At 60.0% G+C, this 19,170-nt stretch overlaps 3 protein-coding genes across 5 annotated transcripts in view; 1 reads left to right on the top strand and 2 right to left on the bottom strand.

The window, feature by feature from the left end:
- Positions 1 to 91: 91 nt before the first annotated feature.
- Positions 92 to 2,286, bottom strand: NAXE (NAD(P)HX epimerase; the record flags this gene model as incomplete). The annotated part of the gene is made up of 6 exons (XM_080824149.1): positions 92 to 346; positions 706 to 853; positions 1,491 to 1,604; positions 1,681 to 1,791; positions 1,888 to 1,996; positions 2,087 to 2,286. 6 exons carry the CDS (start codon positions 2,284 to 2,286, stop codon positions 144 to 146), a joined length of 885 nt encoding a protein of 294 aa, XP_080680275.1. The 3' UTR covers positions 92 to 143.
- A 2,878-nt stretch (positions 2,287 to 5,164) lies between these two features.
- Positions 5,165 to 14,394, bottom strand: TTC24 (tetratricopeptide repeat domain 24). Its single transcript, XM_080823893.1, has 10 exons — positions 14,283 to 14,394; positions 10,027 to 10,739; positions 9,624 to 9,827; positions 9,051 to 9,179; positions 8,808 to 8,920; positions 8,359 to 8,457; positions 7,401 to 7,480; positions 7,131 to 7,363; positions 6,427 to 6,523; positions 5,165 to 6,043 (listed from the first exon to the last, which is right to left on the bottom strand). The coding sequence occupies exons 1-10, from the start codon at positions 14,345 to 14,347 to the stop codon at positions 5,962 to 5,964; spliced, it is 1,815 nt and encodes a 604-aa protein (XP_080680019.1). The 5' UTR covers positions 14,348 to 14,394; the 3' UTR covers positions 5,165 to 5,961.
- A 997-nt stretch (positions 14,395 to 15,391) lies between these two features.
- The window catches only part of IQGAP3 (IQ motif containing GTPase activating protein 3), a gene marked incomplete at its 5' end in the record, with an annotated part of 36,462 nt that continues 32,683 nt past the window's right edge, over positions 15,392 to 19,170 (top strand). For 2 of the 3 annotated variants that reach the window (XM_080824950.1, XM_080824949.1), the window contains 2 exons: positions 15,407 to 15,443; positions 17,206 to 17,293. In XM_080824950.1, coding sequence (XP_080681076.1) covers positions 15,407 to 15,443; positions 17,206 to 17,293 — 125 coding nt within the window. Of the gene's footprint in view, positions 15,444 to 17,205; positions 17,294 to 19,170 lie in introns of all 3 variants that reach the window. The other variant, XM_080824951.1, reaches the window with a different exon arrangement.

The following is a 19,170-nucleotide window of genomic DNA, read 5'->3' as shown; positions in this document are numbered from 1 at the left end:
TGGACAGGTGGCCCCGTGTCTGCCAGGTCGCTCTCTGGCTCCTGCCGCCCGTTACCCATTACTGCCAGGAAGGCTCCCCAGATTCCACGGCTCCGGAGAGGGCCACGAAGTCTTTATTGGGAGGAACGGCCGCCCGGCTCCCCTCACTGCAGACGGTAGACACACTCAGTGTCGGGGTAGGGCGGCAGATTCAGCTGGTACTTCTTTTCCAGAGCAGGTGGCACAAAGCGACCCCCCAGGTAGTGGTAGCGCCCAGTGAACTGGGTGGCCGACTTCTTGGGTGCTGTCAGGGAGATGAGCAAGTCTGGCTGGATCCCTCCGGAGTTCCCCTTCTCCACGTCCCATCCTGAAAAGAGGATGGTATTCAGGAACAGAGGACGAGATCTGTTCCTCTTCGTGCCCTGCTCTACCCCCGTCCTGAAGGAGCAGGAGGCCCCTGTGTCCCCACTTCAGGAAGCTTCGTCCTTGAAGCTCCGTGGACTCCTGGGCTTTGGTCTCTTGGATCCAACACATACGGGCAGTAGTCCTCAACTCTGCTCCCTGGCCCTTTTGTGGAACCAACAAAGCTGTGTTCTGCCCCTCCAGACGCAGCTTCAAGCTTGGTCTGAGCCTTGGGTCAAGAACAAGGAGGCCTAGGTGCCTGTCTCAGGACAGGGCAGGGTCCCGGCCCCCATCCCCGCCCCCCAGCTTCCTTGGACCCAGCACCTGAGGGGATGTCGATGCTCGCGATGGGCACCGTGAGCCCATTCAGGACACTCAGAATGCTGCGGAACGGCTCCCGGACATCGCCTTTGAAGCTGAAGCCAAAGATGGCGTCCACGACTAGCTCGTACAGTTCGTCGATCAGCATGGGCTGTCGGGGGCAGGAAGGGGAGCACGTCACAGCCCGTGGCCGCACAGGGGGCCCTTGGTGGGAGACGGCTGGCCCTTGCACGCACCACTCGCAGTGGCACCAATATGTCACTGATTTAGGAGGCATTCTCGGGCCTAGACTTCAGTGCAAACTGGTCATTGATTAGGCCAAGCTGAGCCTGGACCCCAGGCCTGCCGGACCCTGGGGAGGTACAGGGTGGGACGGCCTGAGGCCAGGAGTCAGGACAAGCCACTTGCCTTCTCTGCATCATCCCAGTCTCTTCCGCGGTTGAATATGTTAAAAACAAAGTTCTCACTTCCCACCCCTAGTCTGTAGGCTAAGGAAAGGGTTTAGGATGAGGCAGGTTACTGCTTACAGGTCCTGACCTTAGCGGGAAAGCACTGACCATGGAAGTGAAGGGAGAGGGGCTTCAGGGAAGGCGGCAGGAGGGCACTGATGGAGCACTTCCACTGGCAGGGGCTCCCCCTACTCAAACAGCCCAGATCGGCACCCCCGCCCCCGCCTGCACGGAGTCCACCCTCCAGAGAGATCAGCGAGGGAGCTCGGCCTGGAAACAGGAGGAGCAGGACACTGGCGGTGGCTGGGGAAGGGGAGGACCCCCACTGGAGCCACCTACCTCCGGGGGCATTTCACCAAGGAAAGGGATTTCCATTTTCTGACACTGGGTCACCAGCGCTGTGAAGAGCGGCTTGTTCGGCCTTTTGGGGTAATAAATGGTTGGCTGGTAGCCCTAGAGGAAAGGAGAAGGGTCGTCCAAGCCCAGGTCCCGGAAGCCCCGCCGCCCCGGTCCTCGCCCACACACTCACGAAGAGCTTCAGGTGCCGCGCGCAGACCAGACCGTCTCCTCCGTTATTCCCGGGCCCGCAGATGACCAGGACGGCGGGGGGACTCCGGGACATGGACTTGGGGGGATAGGCCTGGAGGCGGGGTCAGAGGGCAGTCAGGGGCGCTGGGCGGCCCCGCGCCAGCCCGGCCCGCTGTCCCCGCCGCTCGGCGGTACCCAGGCCGCTGACCTTGGCGATGGCCGTGGCGCAGCTCAGCCCGGCCAGCTCCATTAGTTGGTCCACGCTGAACTGGTACTCGTTGAACAGCTCCTCGTCCACCGCCTGGGCCTCCTCCTGGCTGCGGACACCCCCGGCCTCAGTCCCGGCGCCCCGCGCGCGGCCCGTCCCCGCTCCCGCCCCCGAGCGAGCCCGCCCGGGCCTCGCCTACCTCAGGTACTTCACCGCCGGGCTCGCCATGCCCGCCGGCTCCCCGGGGCCGCCCGAGCGCGGCCGCCGCGTCCCCCACCACGCGGGCGCCGCACGGCAGGCGCCGGCCTGGCCCGGGACGCGCCGCAGATGGGAGCCGGCGGCCAGCAGCCCGAGCCCCAGCAGCGTCCGCAGCGCGGACATGGAGCTCGCCCGGCGCATGTGCGGCGCCGACTCCGCCCCCGGGGGCGGGGCCGCGGGATCGCTCCGCCCCCCCGCGGGCGCGGGGCCGTGCGTTCCGGGGGGGGCGGGGCCGCGCCGTGGGCGGCGGGGCCGCGCCGTGGGCAGAGTGTGTAGTAATAGGCCGTCTGGCGCCGGTGGCGGGGTTGGTTAGCCCGGGGTCCTGCCCTGGCACTGCCCGGCTGAGTGGACGGGGGCCCCTGGTGTCCGCGTCCCGTGAGCTCCCACTTCGACGGTGCGGGCGCTCGGGTCCTCGCTGTCGCGGCCGGCGGTTCCCCGCTCCGCTGGACGGCGCGCGCTGCACGGTCCCTGCTGGAGGGACCAGCGCGGGTGGGAAGGGAGCGGGGCTTCATTCAGGAAGCGGGCGACCTGGGAACAGGGTGGACCGGTACCCCAGGGCCAGCCTTCAGTCCGAGCGAGCCTGGAGCGTTTCAAAGGGGAGAGCGCCAGAAGTGGGGGCTCGGTGCGGGAGAAGCCGGTGCCCGGGCGGTGAATCGTTCGTAAACACGACCCTGAGCAGGCCTAGTGTTCCCCAGAGTCCCTTCGCGCCTCAAGGAAAGGGGGTGTCCTGCTGCAGACCAAGGGACTTAGGTCGGCAAGCAAGGAGCGCAGAGGCTTGGAAGTTAACCCCAAGGCCGTCTGGACTGCTGTTTGCGGTGTAGTTTGGGACCCCTGTCCCAGCCACATTAGCTGCCCCTGCCCACCTCTGTTTACCAGGATAGCCTCAGCGTTTGCCCCCTTTATCAAGGTAGATAATACCTACGGTGGGGCACCTGGCCGGCTCTGTGGGAGGAACATGCGGCCGGTGATCTCAGGTCAGGAGGGTGTAAAGATTACTTTTATTTATTTTTGTTGAAGATTTTAAGTAATCTCTACACCCAACATGGGGCTTGAACTCATGACCCTGAGATCAAGAGTCATAGGGTCTTCTGACTGAGCCATCCAGGCACCCCCTGAAGATTCATCTCTAAAACCCAGTGCGAGGCGTGTTTTTTGAGCATGTGCCCCGCGCTAACACGAATCAGCTCATTTTATCCCTGCAGCAGCCCTGTTACTGTTCCCATTTTACAGACTGAGAAAACCAAGCTCCAAGATGGTGACCGGCGTGCCCAATGATACAGTGTCAGCTGTCCACGGAGCTAGGGTCCAAGCAGCTTGAGCTAGTCTGTGCTCTGAAGCGTTATCCTGTAGGGCGCGGCCTTCCACACGTGCGGAAATAGGTGGAGGGTGGAGCGCTGTCGCTGCCGACTTCGTTCCCACGTGATGTAGGAATAAAACAGTGACACGCACATACCCCACCGCACGCCCAGAGTTTATAAGACGGCCGCTGGGGCCCGTCCCGAGGAAGGTGGAGCTGAAGACCTACTCCGTCTTACTGCTGCCTTTCAGACTTCCAGAGTTTTCTTTGGGAAATGCCTTTAAAACCAGTTTAGGAAGGACACAGGGATCGCACCCCTGCTGGGTTCCAGATGCTTACCTATTTCATCCTGTCAACCCTATGACCTAGTTTTATCCTCACATTATAGCACATTATAGAGAAGTCAAGTAATTTTCCAAAAAAACACACAGCTAGGGGTTTTTGGGTGACTCAGTCGTTGGGCGTCTGCCTTCGGCTCAGGTCATGGTCCCAGGGTCCTGGGATCGAGCCCCGCGTCAGGCTCCGGCTGGAAGCCTGCTTCTTCCTCTCCCTCCTCCCCCACTTGTGTTCCCTCTCTTGCTGTCTCTCCCTCTCTCTCTGTCAAATAAATAAATAAAATCTTTAAAAAAAAAACAAAAAAGAACATACAGCTATTAAATGGTAGAGCTAGTGACGGTTGATACAGCACTGGCCTGGCCCAGTGTCAATATTCCCGTGTGGCAGGTGCTGCTACCTGTCCCCCCAAATCCATTCTCTTCTCTTCCTTTGGCAGCAGAACCCCTGAGTTGGGTCTGGCCGCAGGACTGCCCAGCTAAACACTACATTTCCCACTCTCCCTTGCAGCAGCGAGGCATGTACATGTGACTACATGCTGACCAATGAGGTCTGAGCAGAGGGGACATGTGTTGGCCAGGTCCTCCCTTTGGGAACAAAAAAAAAAAAAAAAAAGCTTATTTTCCCCGCACTTCCTCTTTCCCTCCTGCCGGCCGGGAAGAAGGGCTTTGCCGCCGCCGAGCAGCCATTTTGGACCAGGGCAGGGGAAACCTGTGTTGAGGGACAGCAGGGCGTCCTGCGGACACCCCGAGCTCCGCAAACCGGGGCTGCTTTCATGGGAGAGGAACAAATTCGTCTCTGTTTAAAGGCAGGGTTACGTCGGGCTTTTTAACAGGAGGTGGACCTGCATCCCACACAAGACATCTTGAACGCCTGACAAGGTGCCAAGGAAGGTGAGCCGCCGTGTCCCCAGCCGCCTGTTCATGCGTGGCACAGGCTAGGTCCTCTGCAGGTGTTTTAACGGCTCCTCAAGCTCTCAGGGTGAAGTACTTCACAGTGTGGTAGAAGCCCTCTTCCCTGACACGAGCGAGAATGGGTTATTTTATTTCCATTTAAAAATGCATCCGTTTGCCATCTGTCAGAGGGCGGCCGGCGTCTTCTCCTGGAGCCCAGGACTGCAGCTCTGCATCCTTCCTGCATGAACCTCATTATGGGTCACCTGCAATTTCCAGGCTGCTTCCTTGAGGTGGAACAGTTAAGGGCGTGTTTGAAGCAATCTGAGTGCAAAATTCATCTAGATTTTTACTATTTTGCCCCAAAATGTCATAAGCGTCTTGCTCACATCTAATTCAACAGTAGTTTTTGAATTGACTCACCTTAATGAAGACTTCCAAGGATTCAGCTTCGTTTTCAAACAAACAGTGCTTGTTTTCACACTTTGTTCATCAGTTTGTGTAATATTTAATTGAATCATGAGTTACAAGAACACAGGCAGTCGGCGCGAGCACATTCGGTACCAACACAGTCAGCCCCTGGCAAGCCTTAGCGTCAACGGGGTAGCAAGCCGAATGGCATTCTACGAGGTGCTCACCGGCCGGGTTTGAATCCTGGCTTCCCCGCTTCTCAGTTGTGTGGCCACGAGGACACACATGTTCTCCTCATCTGTGAAAGGGGGTCGTCTGCTGTGAGGACTGTGGGGGAGAACCCTTGGGAAGCGCTCAGAGCAGGGGGTGGTGGGCGCTGAGTGACCCACACACCTTCCAAAATGTGGTGGCCGCTGACAGCAGCGTCCGGCATGCCTGAGGGGCTGTGCCCCCAGCCCCTGACTTTCATGGAGGCGGTACAGTCCATCTGTGGGCTAAGATGTGTCCTCTGTAGCATTTAATCCCCATTTCCACTTCGAGAAGGTGGAGGTCTGGAGCGAGTCCATGACTGCAAAGCCTCCTGACCAAGATGTCACAGCTTTTAGAGCAGCAAGGCCTCAGCAGTCATGAGGTCTGGATCCAGCAGGAAAAGGGGGAAATTCACGGTCCATTTTCCCTTTTTCTTTTGCCCGTCGAGTCCCAAACTCACAACAAGGAACAAACAGAACACCTCGGTGCCCGGACTGCAAAGGCCCTGGTCAGCCGACAGAGGTGCCCTCTTGCCGGTGGTGTTCCCTTGTGTGTCCGTAGGGCGCTGGACAGCGGGAAAGAGTCTTGGTCCCAGAAACCACAGAGGCCACACTCAGGGCCCACAGAGGGGGGTCACATGATCACACAGAAGCCAGACTTCGTGGGTCTCCTCTGACGGCTTCTGCTGGGGGCTTCCCTGGGCCAGCCTGACGACCTGCGGGAGGTGGGGTGCTGGAGAGAGAGCAAAGGGCCACCTGCCCTGGCGGCAGCTCCTGGCCCTCACCTCCGCTGCTGGGCTCCGGGGCAGGAGGGGGAGGTTTGAGCGCACGCCCCCATCCCTGACCCTGTTCAGCTCAGCAGGATTGTCCCTTTCCGGGGGGACTCCAGTCCGGCTGTGCAGGAGACACGGAACACCCCAGGCTCTAGAGCTGGATGACATTGTTTCCATGGTTACAGGCCAAAGACAAAGAGGCTCCCCCAATCACTGGACCACATCTTCCCCCAGTTTGACCAGCGATCATGTTCTGTTAAAACCACATCCTTTCCTACTCCTTCTATCCATTTTTCAGGCCTCCTCCCCTCCCCCCAGGGACCCACCTATTGGCTTGGGGGCCACTGGATACCAGAATGCCAGGGTGCTCCTTTTGGAGGGGGCCTTGGCCTCCAAGCAGGAGATGGGCCCCGGTTCCTGGACCTGGATGGAGAGGGACAGCCACATTCATCACTTGCCTCTCTGGACCAAGAATCACACGGTGGAAAGAGAAAGCTTTGGGAGAAGAGCGGGGCGGTGGGGGGCAGGATGTGGGCCCTGGTCACTGACACGGAGGGTGCAGCAAAGCCTGCGCTCTGTACAGGACAGGTGTCTGGCTACAACTCGCTACTGCCTGGAGGACACACTACAAGCAAAACAAGGAATCCACTCGGAACAGCACGTAGCCAGGGACGCTGCCCGCAGAGGTGGGAGCCTCTGGGGGACGCTGGTAAACAGGGAGCTAGGACAAGATCAGCTCCCGGTACCTGGCATGTAGCAGGCTTTCAGTAAAACCTGGTGCTCTAAGATCCGCAGCTCTAGAGGCTAGGAGAGCCGTGGAAGCCTGGGGGAGACGGGACTGCGGCCGGGGAAGCTGGACAGGGTCCGGAGACATGAACGGGACAGGAGCGGGATGGGGAGGGCTGGACTGCCTTAATGGCAGACCAGGGCCGGGGGGGGGGGGGGTGGCCCTCAGGGAACCGGAGGGGTTGGGACAGCGCTCCCATTTTCGGGGAGGAGACGCACAGCCGGCGGGCCTGCTCCCACTCACACTGCAGTCTCTGCGCCCAAGACACCGCGGGGACATCATCGGGAAGCGGCTGGTCCTCTGTCTCCTGGCTCTCCACGCACTCTTCTTCCCACCCTCTGGAAGACCTGGAGGGGTGGGGAGCAGGGGGGAGGGCGGCACCAGGCCAGCCCCTCCTCCCCGGGGTGCCTGCAGGCCCCAGCCCCCCACCCGGCGGCCGCATGCCTCCGGCGCACCACCCCCCTCCCCCACCAGCCCTGCAGCCCCAGCCTCAACCCCACTCACCTTCGCGGCCCGTCTGCCCCACCCCTTCCCGCCCTGGCTGGGGGCCCTGCTGCCACCCCTGGGGCCTGGGTCCTCCCTGGCGCCGAAGTCTGGGAATGGCGGGGAGCAAAGGGAACTGGCTAGGGCTGTATCTGCGAGTGTGTGTTCTCTGCCCGCGCTCTGGCCCCCCAGAGACCCAGCCGTGCTACAGACAGCCTGGGGCGTGCCACCCATCGGAGAGTGGAAATCCGTGGTGGGGTCTCGGCTAGTGACTCTCAAGGTAGAATCAGGCTCCCCATCATCAGGCCTGGCCAGGGCCTGGCCTCACCCCCACCCCGCCTGGAGCCTGCGGGGGCAAAGTCCCAGAAGGCTGGTGGCCTCCAGCCCTCTGCCCCGGCCAGACTCATTTCAAATACAGGGTCCTGGTCTTTAAGAGAAGACATAAAACTCCATTAAATACATAGAATAAATACTGAAGTATAATTTTAACTCCTGGGGGGGAGTTGGTTGCCTGAGAGCATCTCAGCAGAGACGGGGTCGGGGGAGCCGGAGAGGGAGGGGCCGGTGAGACGGGCGGGGAAGCGCACGCAGCCCCGCGGCCGGGGACAGGCCCCTCCCTGGAGCACTGCCCCACCCGGTGGCCTTTGGGAGAACTGCAGCCAGGGACTTGCTTTCCGTCCGCTCTGGGTAGGGCCTGGCATCCTTGATGGCACCTGACGCTCAGCTGCTGGGTCAGTTACCACTCAGCCAGACACCTGACACAGCCTAGCGCTGGGAGATATGCCAGAACCCTCCGCCCACCTCCCCACCCCCGGTGTCCTCGGAAAAGTGACCCGTGTCCCCTCTCCAGGCTCCCCTCCCCCACCTCCTGGCGGATGAACACCCAGGGCCCGGGCAGCATCCCTGAGGGGGTCAGCTCTGCCTGCCACCACCTCCTTCTCAGGGTGGCCTCTCCCCACCCCCAGGTCCCTGTCCAGGGTCACCTCACCAGCGTGTACGTTGGGACAAGCCCAGTCTGCGCCAGGTGCGTCCTCATGACATCGGCCAGCTTGGCCACCAGCCGGTCCCGCACAGAGTCTGGCTCCTTCTGGAGAGAGGGTGGATAATGGGGGAATGGGGAGGGTCTGGGCTACGCGGTCCTCTGCGGATTGGGGAGGCAAGAAACTGGAGAGGGCGGAGGGAGGGGGCTCCGTCTTCCTTTCTCTTCTACCCCATCCCCACGCCCTTGCCCGGATCCTGCTCTGCCCGCCTGGAACTGTGAAGGGATACGTTCTTCCTCACAGCACAGTCCCAGGACCTATCACACAGCGTGCCCGATAGGCGTTTGGTGAGCGGATGGATAGACGGCAAGGAGAGGACAGAACTCGGGACGGTCAGCGGACGAGGCTTCCTGGAGGCGTAGAGGGAAGAGCGGGGTTCCGGGAGGGGTGGTCTCACCTGACTCCGGGCCAGCGCTTCCTTATAGTAGCGCAAGGCCTGGTCGTGCTGCCCCAGTCTGGCTGCCGCAGCCCCCAGCCCCTCGCAGGCCTGCCACTGCCCCTTCGTGTCCCCTGGGGAAGACAGCCCAGAGGTCCTCTCTAGGGTCCCCGCAGCACTGACGCTCCCTTCCAGAAGTACTCGCCACCAGCCCCCGGGACCCCTGGCCTGGCCCCCTTGCCAAGCCACCCGCTAAGCCCTCACCGGTGTCCCGGGCGGCCTGGAGGGCATGCAGGTAGCTGTCTCGGGCGGCTCCGTGGTCCCCCAGCTGGCTTAGGGCAAACGCCAGGCCGCCGAAGCTTCGTCCCTGCTCCCGCCGTTGCCCCACCGAGCCTGACGATAGAGCCAGTCCCATCCTAAGAGGGGACCTTGAGTGCTGAGACGTCGGCCGGTAACCCCGGCAGGCTCCCAGGAGTTGAGGCGCTCAGCCCCAGCACCCCTCCCCAAGGCACCACAGGGATCGCAGCTCTCCATAGCCAGTCTCTCCTCAGGCCTGAGTTTTGGCCAGAAGGCATCTCCACCTGCCCGCCCCCCCCAGGAGACCTCCTCTCCCAGCCGGGGCTATGCCCTCTGCGCACTGCTGCCTTCCCAACCCCAGCCCTCGGCCTGTGACCCCTCATCCCCCATCCTGTCCGCCTGCCCCATCTCCTGCACCACCAGCCCTCCCCTGGCTCTGGACATTCCGGCCCCATACCCCACCCTAAAGGTCTGTCCACCTTGAGCCCCAGCTGGAGCCCCGCTGAGTCCCTCTCCTCTTCCCCAGGCCTGGGTACCCACCGTGCAGGTCAGCGGCCTTCTGGTGAAAGTCCCGGGCTTCCTGATGGTTGCCGAGGGCACTTTGGGCCGCCCCGAGGTTTCTCAGCACTGTGGCCTCCTCTCCTGGCCCCCGACACAGGGGCAGGGCCCGCAGGAAGGCCTCTGCTGCTAGCGGGAACAGTTGGAGCTGGGAGTAGCTCAGGCCGAGGTCAACATAGAGCTGCCCTGGAGGGCATGGCCAGGGTCATGGGTAGCCGGCCCAGTTGCTGCTGATGCTGCCTCTGTACGGCCCCTGTGCCCCTCTCCCGGGGTCCTTCGCCCTTTCCCTGGCCCACAGAGAAGCCTCTGCCGGCACCCCACCTCTCAGAGCATCACTTGGCCTGAATGTCCCCAGACCCACACCTCCTCTGCCCGAAGGCCTCACCCAGCAGGCTGCTCTCAGGGCTCCTCTCTGCAAACCTCCGGCTCTCCTCCAGCACCTGCACCACTTCCACCATCCCGTGCTGGCTGCTCTCCAGCATGCACGCCGCCGCTGCCCCCGCGGCCAGGGCTGCAGCCTGGGGCTGCCCAGCTTGGGCATAGGCCTGGCTAGCCTCCTGCAGACATTGGGCTGCGAGCTCAGGCTGTCCCAGGGCCCGGTAGCAGGCTCCCATTTTTGCCTGGGCTTCTCCCTGGTCGCCGAGTGGCCGGTAGTGGCCCAGGGCCCTGCGGTACCAGGCCAAAGCTTGAGGCAACTTGTCCAGGGCCTCATAGGCCAAAGCCACGTTGAAACACTGGTCCCCGTGACCTCTGCCCCGTGCCTTCTCTGCAGGCTGGGCTCGCAGCAGCAGCTCCAAGCCTCTGGCTGGGTCCCCAGTCTCCACGTAGGCGGCCCCCAGGTTGAAGGCACAGGCCCGGAAAACAGGGGTGTCCCGAGTTTGTGGGGGCTCAGAGGCCAGGACGAAGGCCCTCTGGAAGTAGGTCAAGGCTTCATGGTTCCGGCCAGCCAGTAGGGCTCCGTGGCCAGCCCTGGTGAGGGCTTGGATGCTGGCCTCGTGCTGTGGCCGCTTTCTCTTCTTCTTCTTCTTCTTCTTGGAGCTCGAGGGCTCAGGCTCAGGCCCTTGGGGTGCAGCCTCAGGGCTGGAGAAAGACATGGTGCTGACAGTGGGGAGCAGAAGGGTCAGTATGTTACCCTTGGCTTCCTCCAAAGCAGGATCCCTCCAGGGTGATTCAGCCCCACTCCCGCCCTACTGTCACCTCGGGGTTTCAAGGCCTTCGCTCTGCCATCTTACTTTGCCTCATCGATCCTCCCGGGGCCCTATCAAGCCTTACTCCAATGTCCCAACTCATTCTTAGTCCTTCGGGACTAAGTAACGGTGCCCTCCAGAAAGCCTCCCCCCTCAACCGTCTGGGTCCTTCTGGACTCCGAGAGAACCTAGGCCTGTGTCCTTCACGGCGCTGATCACGCCGGGTTAAAGTTGCTGACTTTCTTGTCTGTCTCTCCTGCTAGATCTGGGGAGATCTGAAGGGTCTGGCACAGACCACGTTCTCGGAACCTGTTCACGGACTGAGATGGACACAACGATGCGAGCGCACCTTACACCACTGAGCTGTGCGCTGGGAACTGGCTTAACAAGGGAAAAGCCAGGCAACATACGTGTTACATACATGTTCCCATGCCCACACAATCCTCACTGAAGGAGCGAAGGTGTAGACAGAAGAACATGCAGGGCCTCTGCCCATCGCCTCCTTCATGCTGTTCCTCCCCGGACACCCAGCCACTCACAAGGACGGGTGCTCCCGCTGCCTGATCCCAAGGTGTAGATCAAGCCAGCCATCGGTGAGCACCTGCTGCATACTCGGGGAGCGCCTGCGGCATACAAGCGGCCACCGGGCACCAGGGACACGGAGCTGAACGGGCTAGTGAGTTGGCAAGAAGGCAGCTTGGCTGGGAGAACGCTGTCTCTCCCTTCACTGCCCACGCCCTCTCTCAGGGGACCTCTTTCTCCGTGGCCGGCTAGTCCCGATCCCCCAGCACCCTGCGGTGGCTTTGAATATGCTTTTCCCCACTAGGATCTCACCTCTCCCCTGGAAAGGCAAAGAAAGCCTTTTCCTGAGCTCTCCTCTCGGGAGCCGGAGAGCGGAGAGCGGCGGCAAAGACTCAGGCCTGGGCTCTCAGCCCCTCCCCTTTCCTTTGTCCTTCCCCCTCTTTTTTAAGAGAGGCAGGCAGAGGTGATCCTCCTTTTAAAGAAATTCCCCCTGTGACCAAGAACACCAAGAAATCTTGTCTTCAAGGCCTTCATCCCTGGGGCGTCCCTAGCTACCCCCCACGAGGCCTTGGGGCCCCAGCCACGGGATGCCTTACCTCCCTGTGGCTGGCTTTCTGGAATGGTCCCTCTGGCTTGGGTTACCTGGCCAAGCTCTGAGCTCAGAGCTGTGGGGTTACCAGACAACCAGGGACCGCCCTCCACCCCTAGGAATGTTTTGATGGACAGCTCAGGCGCCCTATCTTAGTGCTGCGCCACTGACAGTGGTCAGGCACGGTTACCTGCATTCCATTGTCCTTCCTGTCCCCCTCATCCCTGCACACACCCCTCACGTCCCTCCCTGCAAGCAAGGACTCAAAGCGTGCTGGCTTGTTACCAGTTACGACCTCGGGGATGCTCTGTCCCGTACTGTCATTCTCTGGAGGAGGGGACCAGGCTCAGGAAGCAGGTGGGACCACCCCGAGGTCACAGAGCAGTGGTGGAGCTGGGATCAGACCCCAGGGTCTCTGATTCTGGGCTAATCAGCCTCAGGTTCTTTCCAGTGCACTGTGATTGCAAGCTTTAATGAGGCCTGGACTGTTCTAGAAGTGAACCCTTCCACACGCACACAGACACACGCGCTGGTACATTTCACATTTGGGAGTGGGGTTAAAGTTGACGGTCAGGAAGGGCCTGGAGATCAGAAGAGTCTCTTTGCGTTCCCAATCCTTTTCCCAGCTCCACTGATCTGCAACCTCCATGTTCTGCTTAATGAGAGGACAGCAGGCCCCAGGACGACAGGTGCCTGCGGGGCTAACCCAAGCAGGGTGGCCTGCAGCAGAAAGAAAACACCCTCATTTCCTGGCGGAGAGGTCTCTTTTAAGTAAAGAGGCCTTTGTCAGAAACAAAATTACCAGGAAGCCACTGGCCCCCCCTGCACCGGGCAGCCTTTGCTGAGGGCCTGCGTGGTGCTGGGTGCGACAGATGGGGCCCACGGCCAAAGCAGGCTTTCTCGGCTGCGGCCGCTCCTGCCTACAGGCTGGCCTCCAGGATGCCACCAGAGCCTGGCCAGGGCCAGACAGGCAGCTCAGGCCGTGGCCACTCAGCAGGCTTCCCTTAAGGAGAAAAGTTTGGGGAGGGGGCAGGGACTGAAACTACACTTGCCAAGTTCCGCTGACCTCTCCATGTCCTAGGGACCCTTTCTGAATCACCTACTTGTTTGATTTCCACTTTAGGTGATGTATCCTTGCAACTGTCTCCTCACTTGGCCTCCAGGCTCCACTGTGTCCTGGATCCCTCTCTTCCCTGTTTTCTTTTGCTGCCTCTGTCCACCCTTGAATGCAAACAGACCCCACCCATCTGCCCTTTGTGTAGACACTTCCATGAACGCTCCATTCAGTCCTCTGACTTTCCTACTAATGATAAGCCCGTCATTTCTAAAATTAGATTCTAGACTCGGCTTGCCCATGCGAAAGTCCTGTTCCCCCCATCTACCCATCCCCTGTTCCCGGCGTCAGCTGGAACCATGGGAGGCATCCTTGACCCCCTCAGGAGGCATCCTTGACCCCGTACTTGGTCCTACTGGTTCGACCTCTGAGCCCTCTCCCCATACAATAAACACTCAGTGCGTGTCATTGCTGCGTGTGGTCCCTAACGCCGGTACGCGAGAAAGACTCTCCTTAGCCCTGTTTCCAGCCTCTGTTGCACTGGGATGGTGGAGACAATGTGAGTCAGCTGGGCTGGCCCCCGCCTTTCTCCCACGGTGGAGGCCAAGTTGGAGGGAGTATGAGATGTTAAGACTTGAGAGGGAAGGCCCGTTGGGTCCTTAGCCGTCTCCTTACAATCCACCGGGCCTCTCAGGGCCAGGGGCCCTCAGCCCAAGTGGAAGAGGGGGTAACGCATCCGGGCCCTTCCTTTCTGGCTGGGTTGGAGGTTTCTGTACATAAGGGCCTCATTACACCACTGTTCCCTGTGAGGGTCCGGCTGCCCAGGTCCTTCCTGGAAAGCAGGGAGTGGGACCTCTGTCAGCAGGAGTCTAGGTTCTCACCACTTCCCTGCATGGAGAGCAAAGGAGACCCCTTCTGGTCTCAGGGAACACCCACTTTCCCCACATCTCCCACCATTTTGTCTCAACTCTGCTCCTCTCAAGGTTTGGATATTTTCTGTTTCCTGCCCCTTCAAATCCCTCCCCTGGGGCTAGGAGCCTAGGCTGCCTTGTGGCCTGACTGGGCATTGGTGGCGGGGGCGGGGGGGGGGGCGGCAAAACGAAAGCTGCCGGACAGGGGACGACGACTAGACGATTCGGCAGAAAGCTGTCATAATTATGTTTACTAGTTCAGACCTCACTACTCTCTCGCCTGCACTACGGCCGTCTGCTCTCAGGTGCTCTCTGCCCCAGCTTCACCCTGCTCCGAGCTCCTGCTGCGGAAAGAATCTTAAAACATGCAAACCTGACCTTGACCTGTGTGTAACGTGTTCTTTGGCTCCTGGCTGTTCCCCGGGCTGTTCCCCGGGCGCCATCCGGATGCCTCCGCCTGCTGCCGGCCACTGCAGCCGGGCCCTGCCCCTCCAGGCTCTCCTCGTCCCTCTCCCTCTGTACAGCCACACTCGTGTTTCATTTCCCGAACTCCCTCCGTCCTCCTGCAGGTGCTGTTTCACTGACTGACATGCCTCTTTCCTGCAGGCTGATGAATTCTTGCTCCCTTTCCAACCCGGATCAACTGCCGCCTCCACTAGGAAGTCTTCCTGTCTGTCACTGCCCTTAACCTCATTACCGCAGTGACCTCATCCCTCTGAATATCGCCGACCTCTGATGTGGTTGACTCTCTGTCCGTCACTCAGTCCAGAACAGCAGGCTTTAGGGCATGAATTATACTGACTTTTTAAAAGATTGTATTGTTGTTGTTTTTTAAAGATTGTATTCATTTATTTGACAGACAGAGATCCAAGTAGGCAGAGAGGCAGGGTGGGGGGGGTGTGTGAAGCAGGCTCCCCGCTGAGCAGAGAGCCCGATGCGGGGCTCGATCCCAGGACCCTGAGGCTATGACCCGAGCAGAAGGCAGAGGCTTAGCCCACGGAGCCACCCAGGCGCCCCTAGAAATTGTGTTGTTTTTTAAAAGTACCCTCTGCACCCGCCGAGGGGCTCGAACCTACAACCCCCAGGTCAGGAGCGGCGCGCTGCACCGACTGACCCAGCCACGCGCCCCCAGTTGGGCCGCTTCCTCTCTGCATCCACACTTTCTAGTTCCGTGCAAGGTGGCCTGCGAGTTAGCAGCAGCCAAGAAGGCTAGACGAGGCGGAGCGGGGTTCAGGGAAGCGTGAGGGGGAAACGATGGAGACAAGGGCAGCCGAGGAGCCCTAGAGGAACCGCAGCAGCCCACCGCTGGGCAGAGGCCAGCGCCTACGCGGGGGCCCCCGGAGCCACCTCCTCCGCACCCGGCGGCGCTTCTGCGCCTGCGCCTCCCGGAACTACAAATCCCAGCGGCCCCCGCGCCTCGGGCCGGAAGTGCTGTCCAGCTGCGGCGACGGGGAGGGCGGCGGCCCGGCGGCGGGAGATTCAAACCTGGAAGGAGGAGGAACATGGAGCGGCGGAGAGCGGGCGCGGGCCCCGCGCTGTGTGAGTGCAGAGCGGGCCGAGGAGGGCGGCGGGCCTGCGCCCAGTCGGGTCTCGGGCGGACTCGGGTGGAGGCGGGAGCGGCGAGACGCCCCGACGCCGCCGCGCTTCAGGGCTTCCAGGGTTTCTCCGGCGTCCCCGAGTTCTGGGTCCGGGCGACGGGGGGTGGCCTGGGCGGCCCCACCAGAAGGCAGCAGTGACGGGCGGCAGGCGGGCTGGCCGAGCGCCACCGGCGACGGGACGCCCGGAGAGCTCGGCTTCGCGGGTGCCGAGACCGTCGGAGACCGCGGGGGTCGGCCGGGGAGCTCTTAAGGGCTCCTCGGCCGTGTCCCGCGGCTTCAGCCCCAGGGGCCGGGCCGGGGCCCCTGACCCGCGTTTGCAACAGCACCGCTTCTCCGCTGCCCCGGGGGATCACGCGGTGGCCCGCGGGCCGCATTTGCGAAAGCACCGCTGTCCGGAGGGACTGGGGTCAGGGGTCGGCGGCCGGGAGGCTGCTGTCTGAACTCCGCGCCAAAGGCAAAATCTCCTTTTTCCAGCCCTCCCCCTCTCCGGCCAGCGGGGTCCAGAAAACTAAGGCCGCGTCTGGATCTGTTGAAGCAGAGCGAGTTCTGGACCCCAGAAGCCGGAGGACTGATGTTTTTCACGACTGTGTGTGTGTGTGTGTGTGTGTGCACGCGGGCGCTTGTGCACAAAGCTCTGCCCATCTCACACAGCCCTCAGTTCATGACTCTGGGTGACGGCATATGCTTACCCGTTTATTTTCCGTCCTTAGCAACAAGCCACGTTCCTTGTACACACCCTGAAGGAACTGATGGGTTTCCTACAGTTGGCGGGTGCTGTCGGTCTGACCTAGACGGGTGTGTGTGTGTGTGTGTGTTAACGTGCTTAACTGTCGGTTCCGGTAAGCCTGCCCCTCGTCCAGGTCACGTTGCACCATATGCAGTACAAGGTGAAGAGCCGGACTGACTTCACATGTTGGGTCCAAGACACAGTTGTCTCTCGTCAAGTCCTCTGTGTTTGTTTCGTGTGTGTGTGTACAAAGTTCTCTCGCCCTGCCTGATTTTTTTAAAAAAGATTTTATTTATTTATTAGAGAGAGAGCAAGAGTGGAGGGGAGGGGCACAGGCAGAGGGAGAAGCAGGCTCCCCGCTGAGCAGGGAGCCCAATGCAGGGCTGGATCACAACCGGAGCGAAAGCAGACGCTTAAGGACTGAGCCATCCAGGCGCCCCACGTTTTTCTTTTCTAATGCTAATCTGTGTTTCCTGAGAATAAAGATCCACCAGCCGGAAGGTAGCACGTGAATGACTGGTTGTTGAGGGATGAATCCCAGTTGGTCCTCCTAGCCCAGCCTCTGGGAGGGGCCTGAGAAGGATGACACACGTCCAGGTCTTGGAGAACTCAGAGGCTGTTAGGGATGAAATAAGTGGCTGCGTTCCCAGCCGCGGAGGAGTCTGGACATCCGTGCCGGGATCCCTGAGGGAAGGGCTTGGAATAGACCAGAAGGAGTCAGGAGACGGCTGGAGGGAAGGAGCAGGGAGCACCTCTGTCACAGGGGGTGCCGACCAGGGCAGCTTTACGGGACGTGGGCCAAAGATCGGAGCCAGGGGTGTCAGGAAGCAGGGGACGCACGTATGAGAGGTGCTTCGGGTCTCGGGGCAGAGTTGCCCAAGAAAGTCTGTTGAGAAGCAGCTTCAGTGCCATGGCCCTTTGTCTAACACTCCCCTCCTCGACCTTGTCCTCGACGTTGTCCCCCTTCCCTCCTCAGACGAACGCCTCACGGCCGAGGAGATGGATGAGCAGAGGCGACAGAATGTTGCCTATCAGTACCTGTGCCGGCTGGAGGAAGCCAAGCGGTGAGCCAAGGGACTGCCCGCTTCTGGTCCCCCGTTTCCCACCCTGCCCACTCCAGACACCTGCCCTCTAGCAGATGCAAAAGGCCTGGGGTCCAGTCTTCTCTTTTAAGACTTTATTTTGTTAGCGTGGTTTCGGTTTCAAAATTAAGAGGAAGGTTGAGATTCCCCAGGTACCCCCGGCCCCCACATGTACCCAGCACCCCCGTCAACATCTGCAGGCATGGCACACTTGTTACTACTGATGAGCTCACCCGGACGTAGCCTCCCAAAGTCTGTGGTTGACCTTGGGGATCACCCTGCCCTCAAAATCCTCCGTGCTCTGCCTCTTTGTCCCCCCATCCCGCCCCCTGGCAAGCACGCCTCTCTTCTCCTGTCTCCGTAGTTTCTCTGTGGTTGGAATCATACGGTACGAACTTTTTCAGACTGACTCCTTTCACTTAGTTGTATACATTCAAGGTGCCTCCGTGTCTCTCAGGGTTTGAAAGCTCATTCTGTTTTAGCGCTGACCGGTCTTTCGTTGTCTGGATGGACCACGGTTTTCTAGTCCATTACCTACGGAAGGACGTCTTGGTTTCTTCCAAGTTGGGCGGTTGTGAACGAAACCTCCATACATGGCGGCGTGCCAAGTGTTTGTGGGCCGCGTGTTGTAAGTCCTGTGGGTAAATACCAAGGAGCACGACTGCTGGATCACAGGGCGGGAGTGTGTCTCGTTTTGTAAGAAATCATGGAACTTCTTCTAGAGTGGCTGCAGCATCTCAGCGGTCCCAGCAGCTGGGACCGAGAGCTCCTCGTCCCGCTCGTCCTCGTCAGCATCCCATGTGGTCAAGGCCCCAGATTTCGGCCATTCTGATAGGTGCGCGGTGGAGTCTCTTTGCTTTCGTTTCCATTTCCCCGATGGCACACACGTGGGGAGATCTTTCCAGACGCTCAGTTCCCATCCCTGCATCTTCTTCGGCGCCGTGTCTGTTGGTGGGCGTCTGTGGCCCGTATTCTGATCAGTTGTTTGTTCTTGTTGTGTGAGTGTGTGTTTCAGTGAGCTCTGAGCCCGACGTGGGGGTCGAACTCATGACCCCAAGATCAAGAGTCACGTGCTTCACCCACTGAGTCAGCCAGTCACCCTGTTCTCTGTGTATTTCTTTTTTTTTTTCTTTAAGATTTTATTTATTTATTTGACAGAGAGAGAGATCACAAGTAGGCAGAGAGGCAGGCAGAGAGAGTGGGGATGCACGCTCCCTGCTGAGCAGAGAGCCCGATGCAGGGCTCGATCCCAGGACCCTGAGATCATGACCTGAGACGAAGGCAGAGGCTTAACCCACTGAGCCATCCAGGTGCTCCTCTTTGTATATTTCAGATACTAGTGTTTTTAATTTTTTTTTTTTAAGGTTTCATGTATTTATTTGACAGAGAGAGAGACAGCGAGAGAGGGAACACAAGCAGGGGGAGTGGGAGAGGGAGAAGCCCACTTCCCGTTGAGCAGGGAGCCCGATGTGGAGCTCAATCCCAGGACCCTGGGATCACCACCTGATCCGAAGGCAGATGCTTAACCACTGAGCCACCCAGGCGCCCAGATATTGGTCTTTTATTAGATATGTATTTTGCAAATATTTTCTCCCAGAGTGTGATTTGTCTTCTCAATTTCTTTTCTAGAGCAGAAGTTTTTCATTTCATTTCATCTATTTATTTATTTTTAAGATTTTTTTTACTTGAGAGAGAGCAAGAGAGAGCATGAGCAGGGGAGGGGAGGGGCAGAGGGAGAAGAAGCAGCCTCCCGCTGACCAGGGAGCCCAAGGATGTGGGGCTCGATCCCAGGACCCCAAGTTCACGACCTGAGCTGAAGGCAGACGTGTAACTGACTGAGCTAGCCAGGTGCCCCAGTT

The sequence above is a fragment of the Martes martes genome (genome assembly GCF_963455335.1).
Source record: "Martes martes genome assembly, chromosome: 15".
NCBI lineage: Eukaryota > Metazoa > Chordata > Mammalia > Carnivora > Mustelidae > Martes > Martes martes.
The sequence above is the reverse complement of the archived record's forward strand: the minus strand, read 5'-3'. Positions and strand labels throughout refer to the sequence as shown.

What these genes read in the sequence shown, in the direction of transcription:
- TTC24 (XM_080823893.1), bottom strand. Translation starts at nt 14,347, where the DNA reads ATGGCGCCCGGGGAACAGCCCGGGGAACAGCCAGGAGCCAAAGAACAC. An exon ending in GAAGGCCGCTGACCTGCACG is followed by an intron (nt 9,180 to 9,623) that starts GTGGGTACCCAG and finishes CTCTATCGTCAG; the next exon opens with GCTCGGTGGGGCAACGGCGG. An exon ending in TTGTCCCAACGTACACGCTG is followed by an intron (nt 7,481 to 8,358) that starts GTGAGGTGACCC and finishes CGCCATTCCCAG; the next exon opens with ACTTCGGCGCCAGGGAGGAC.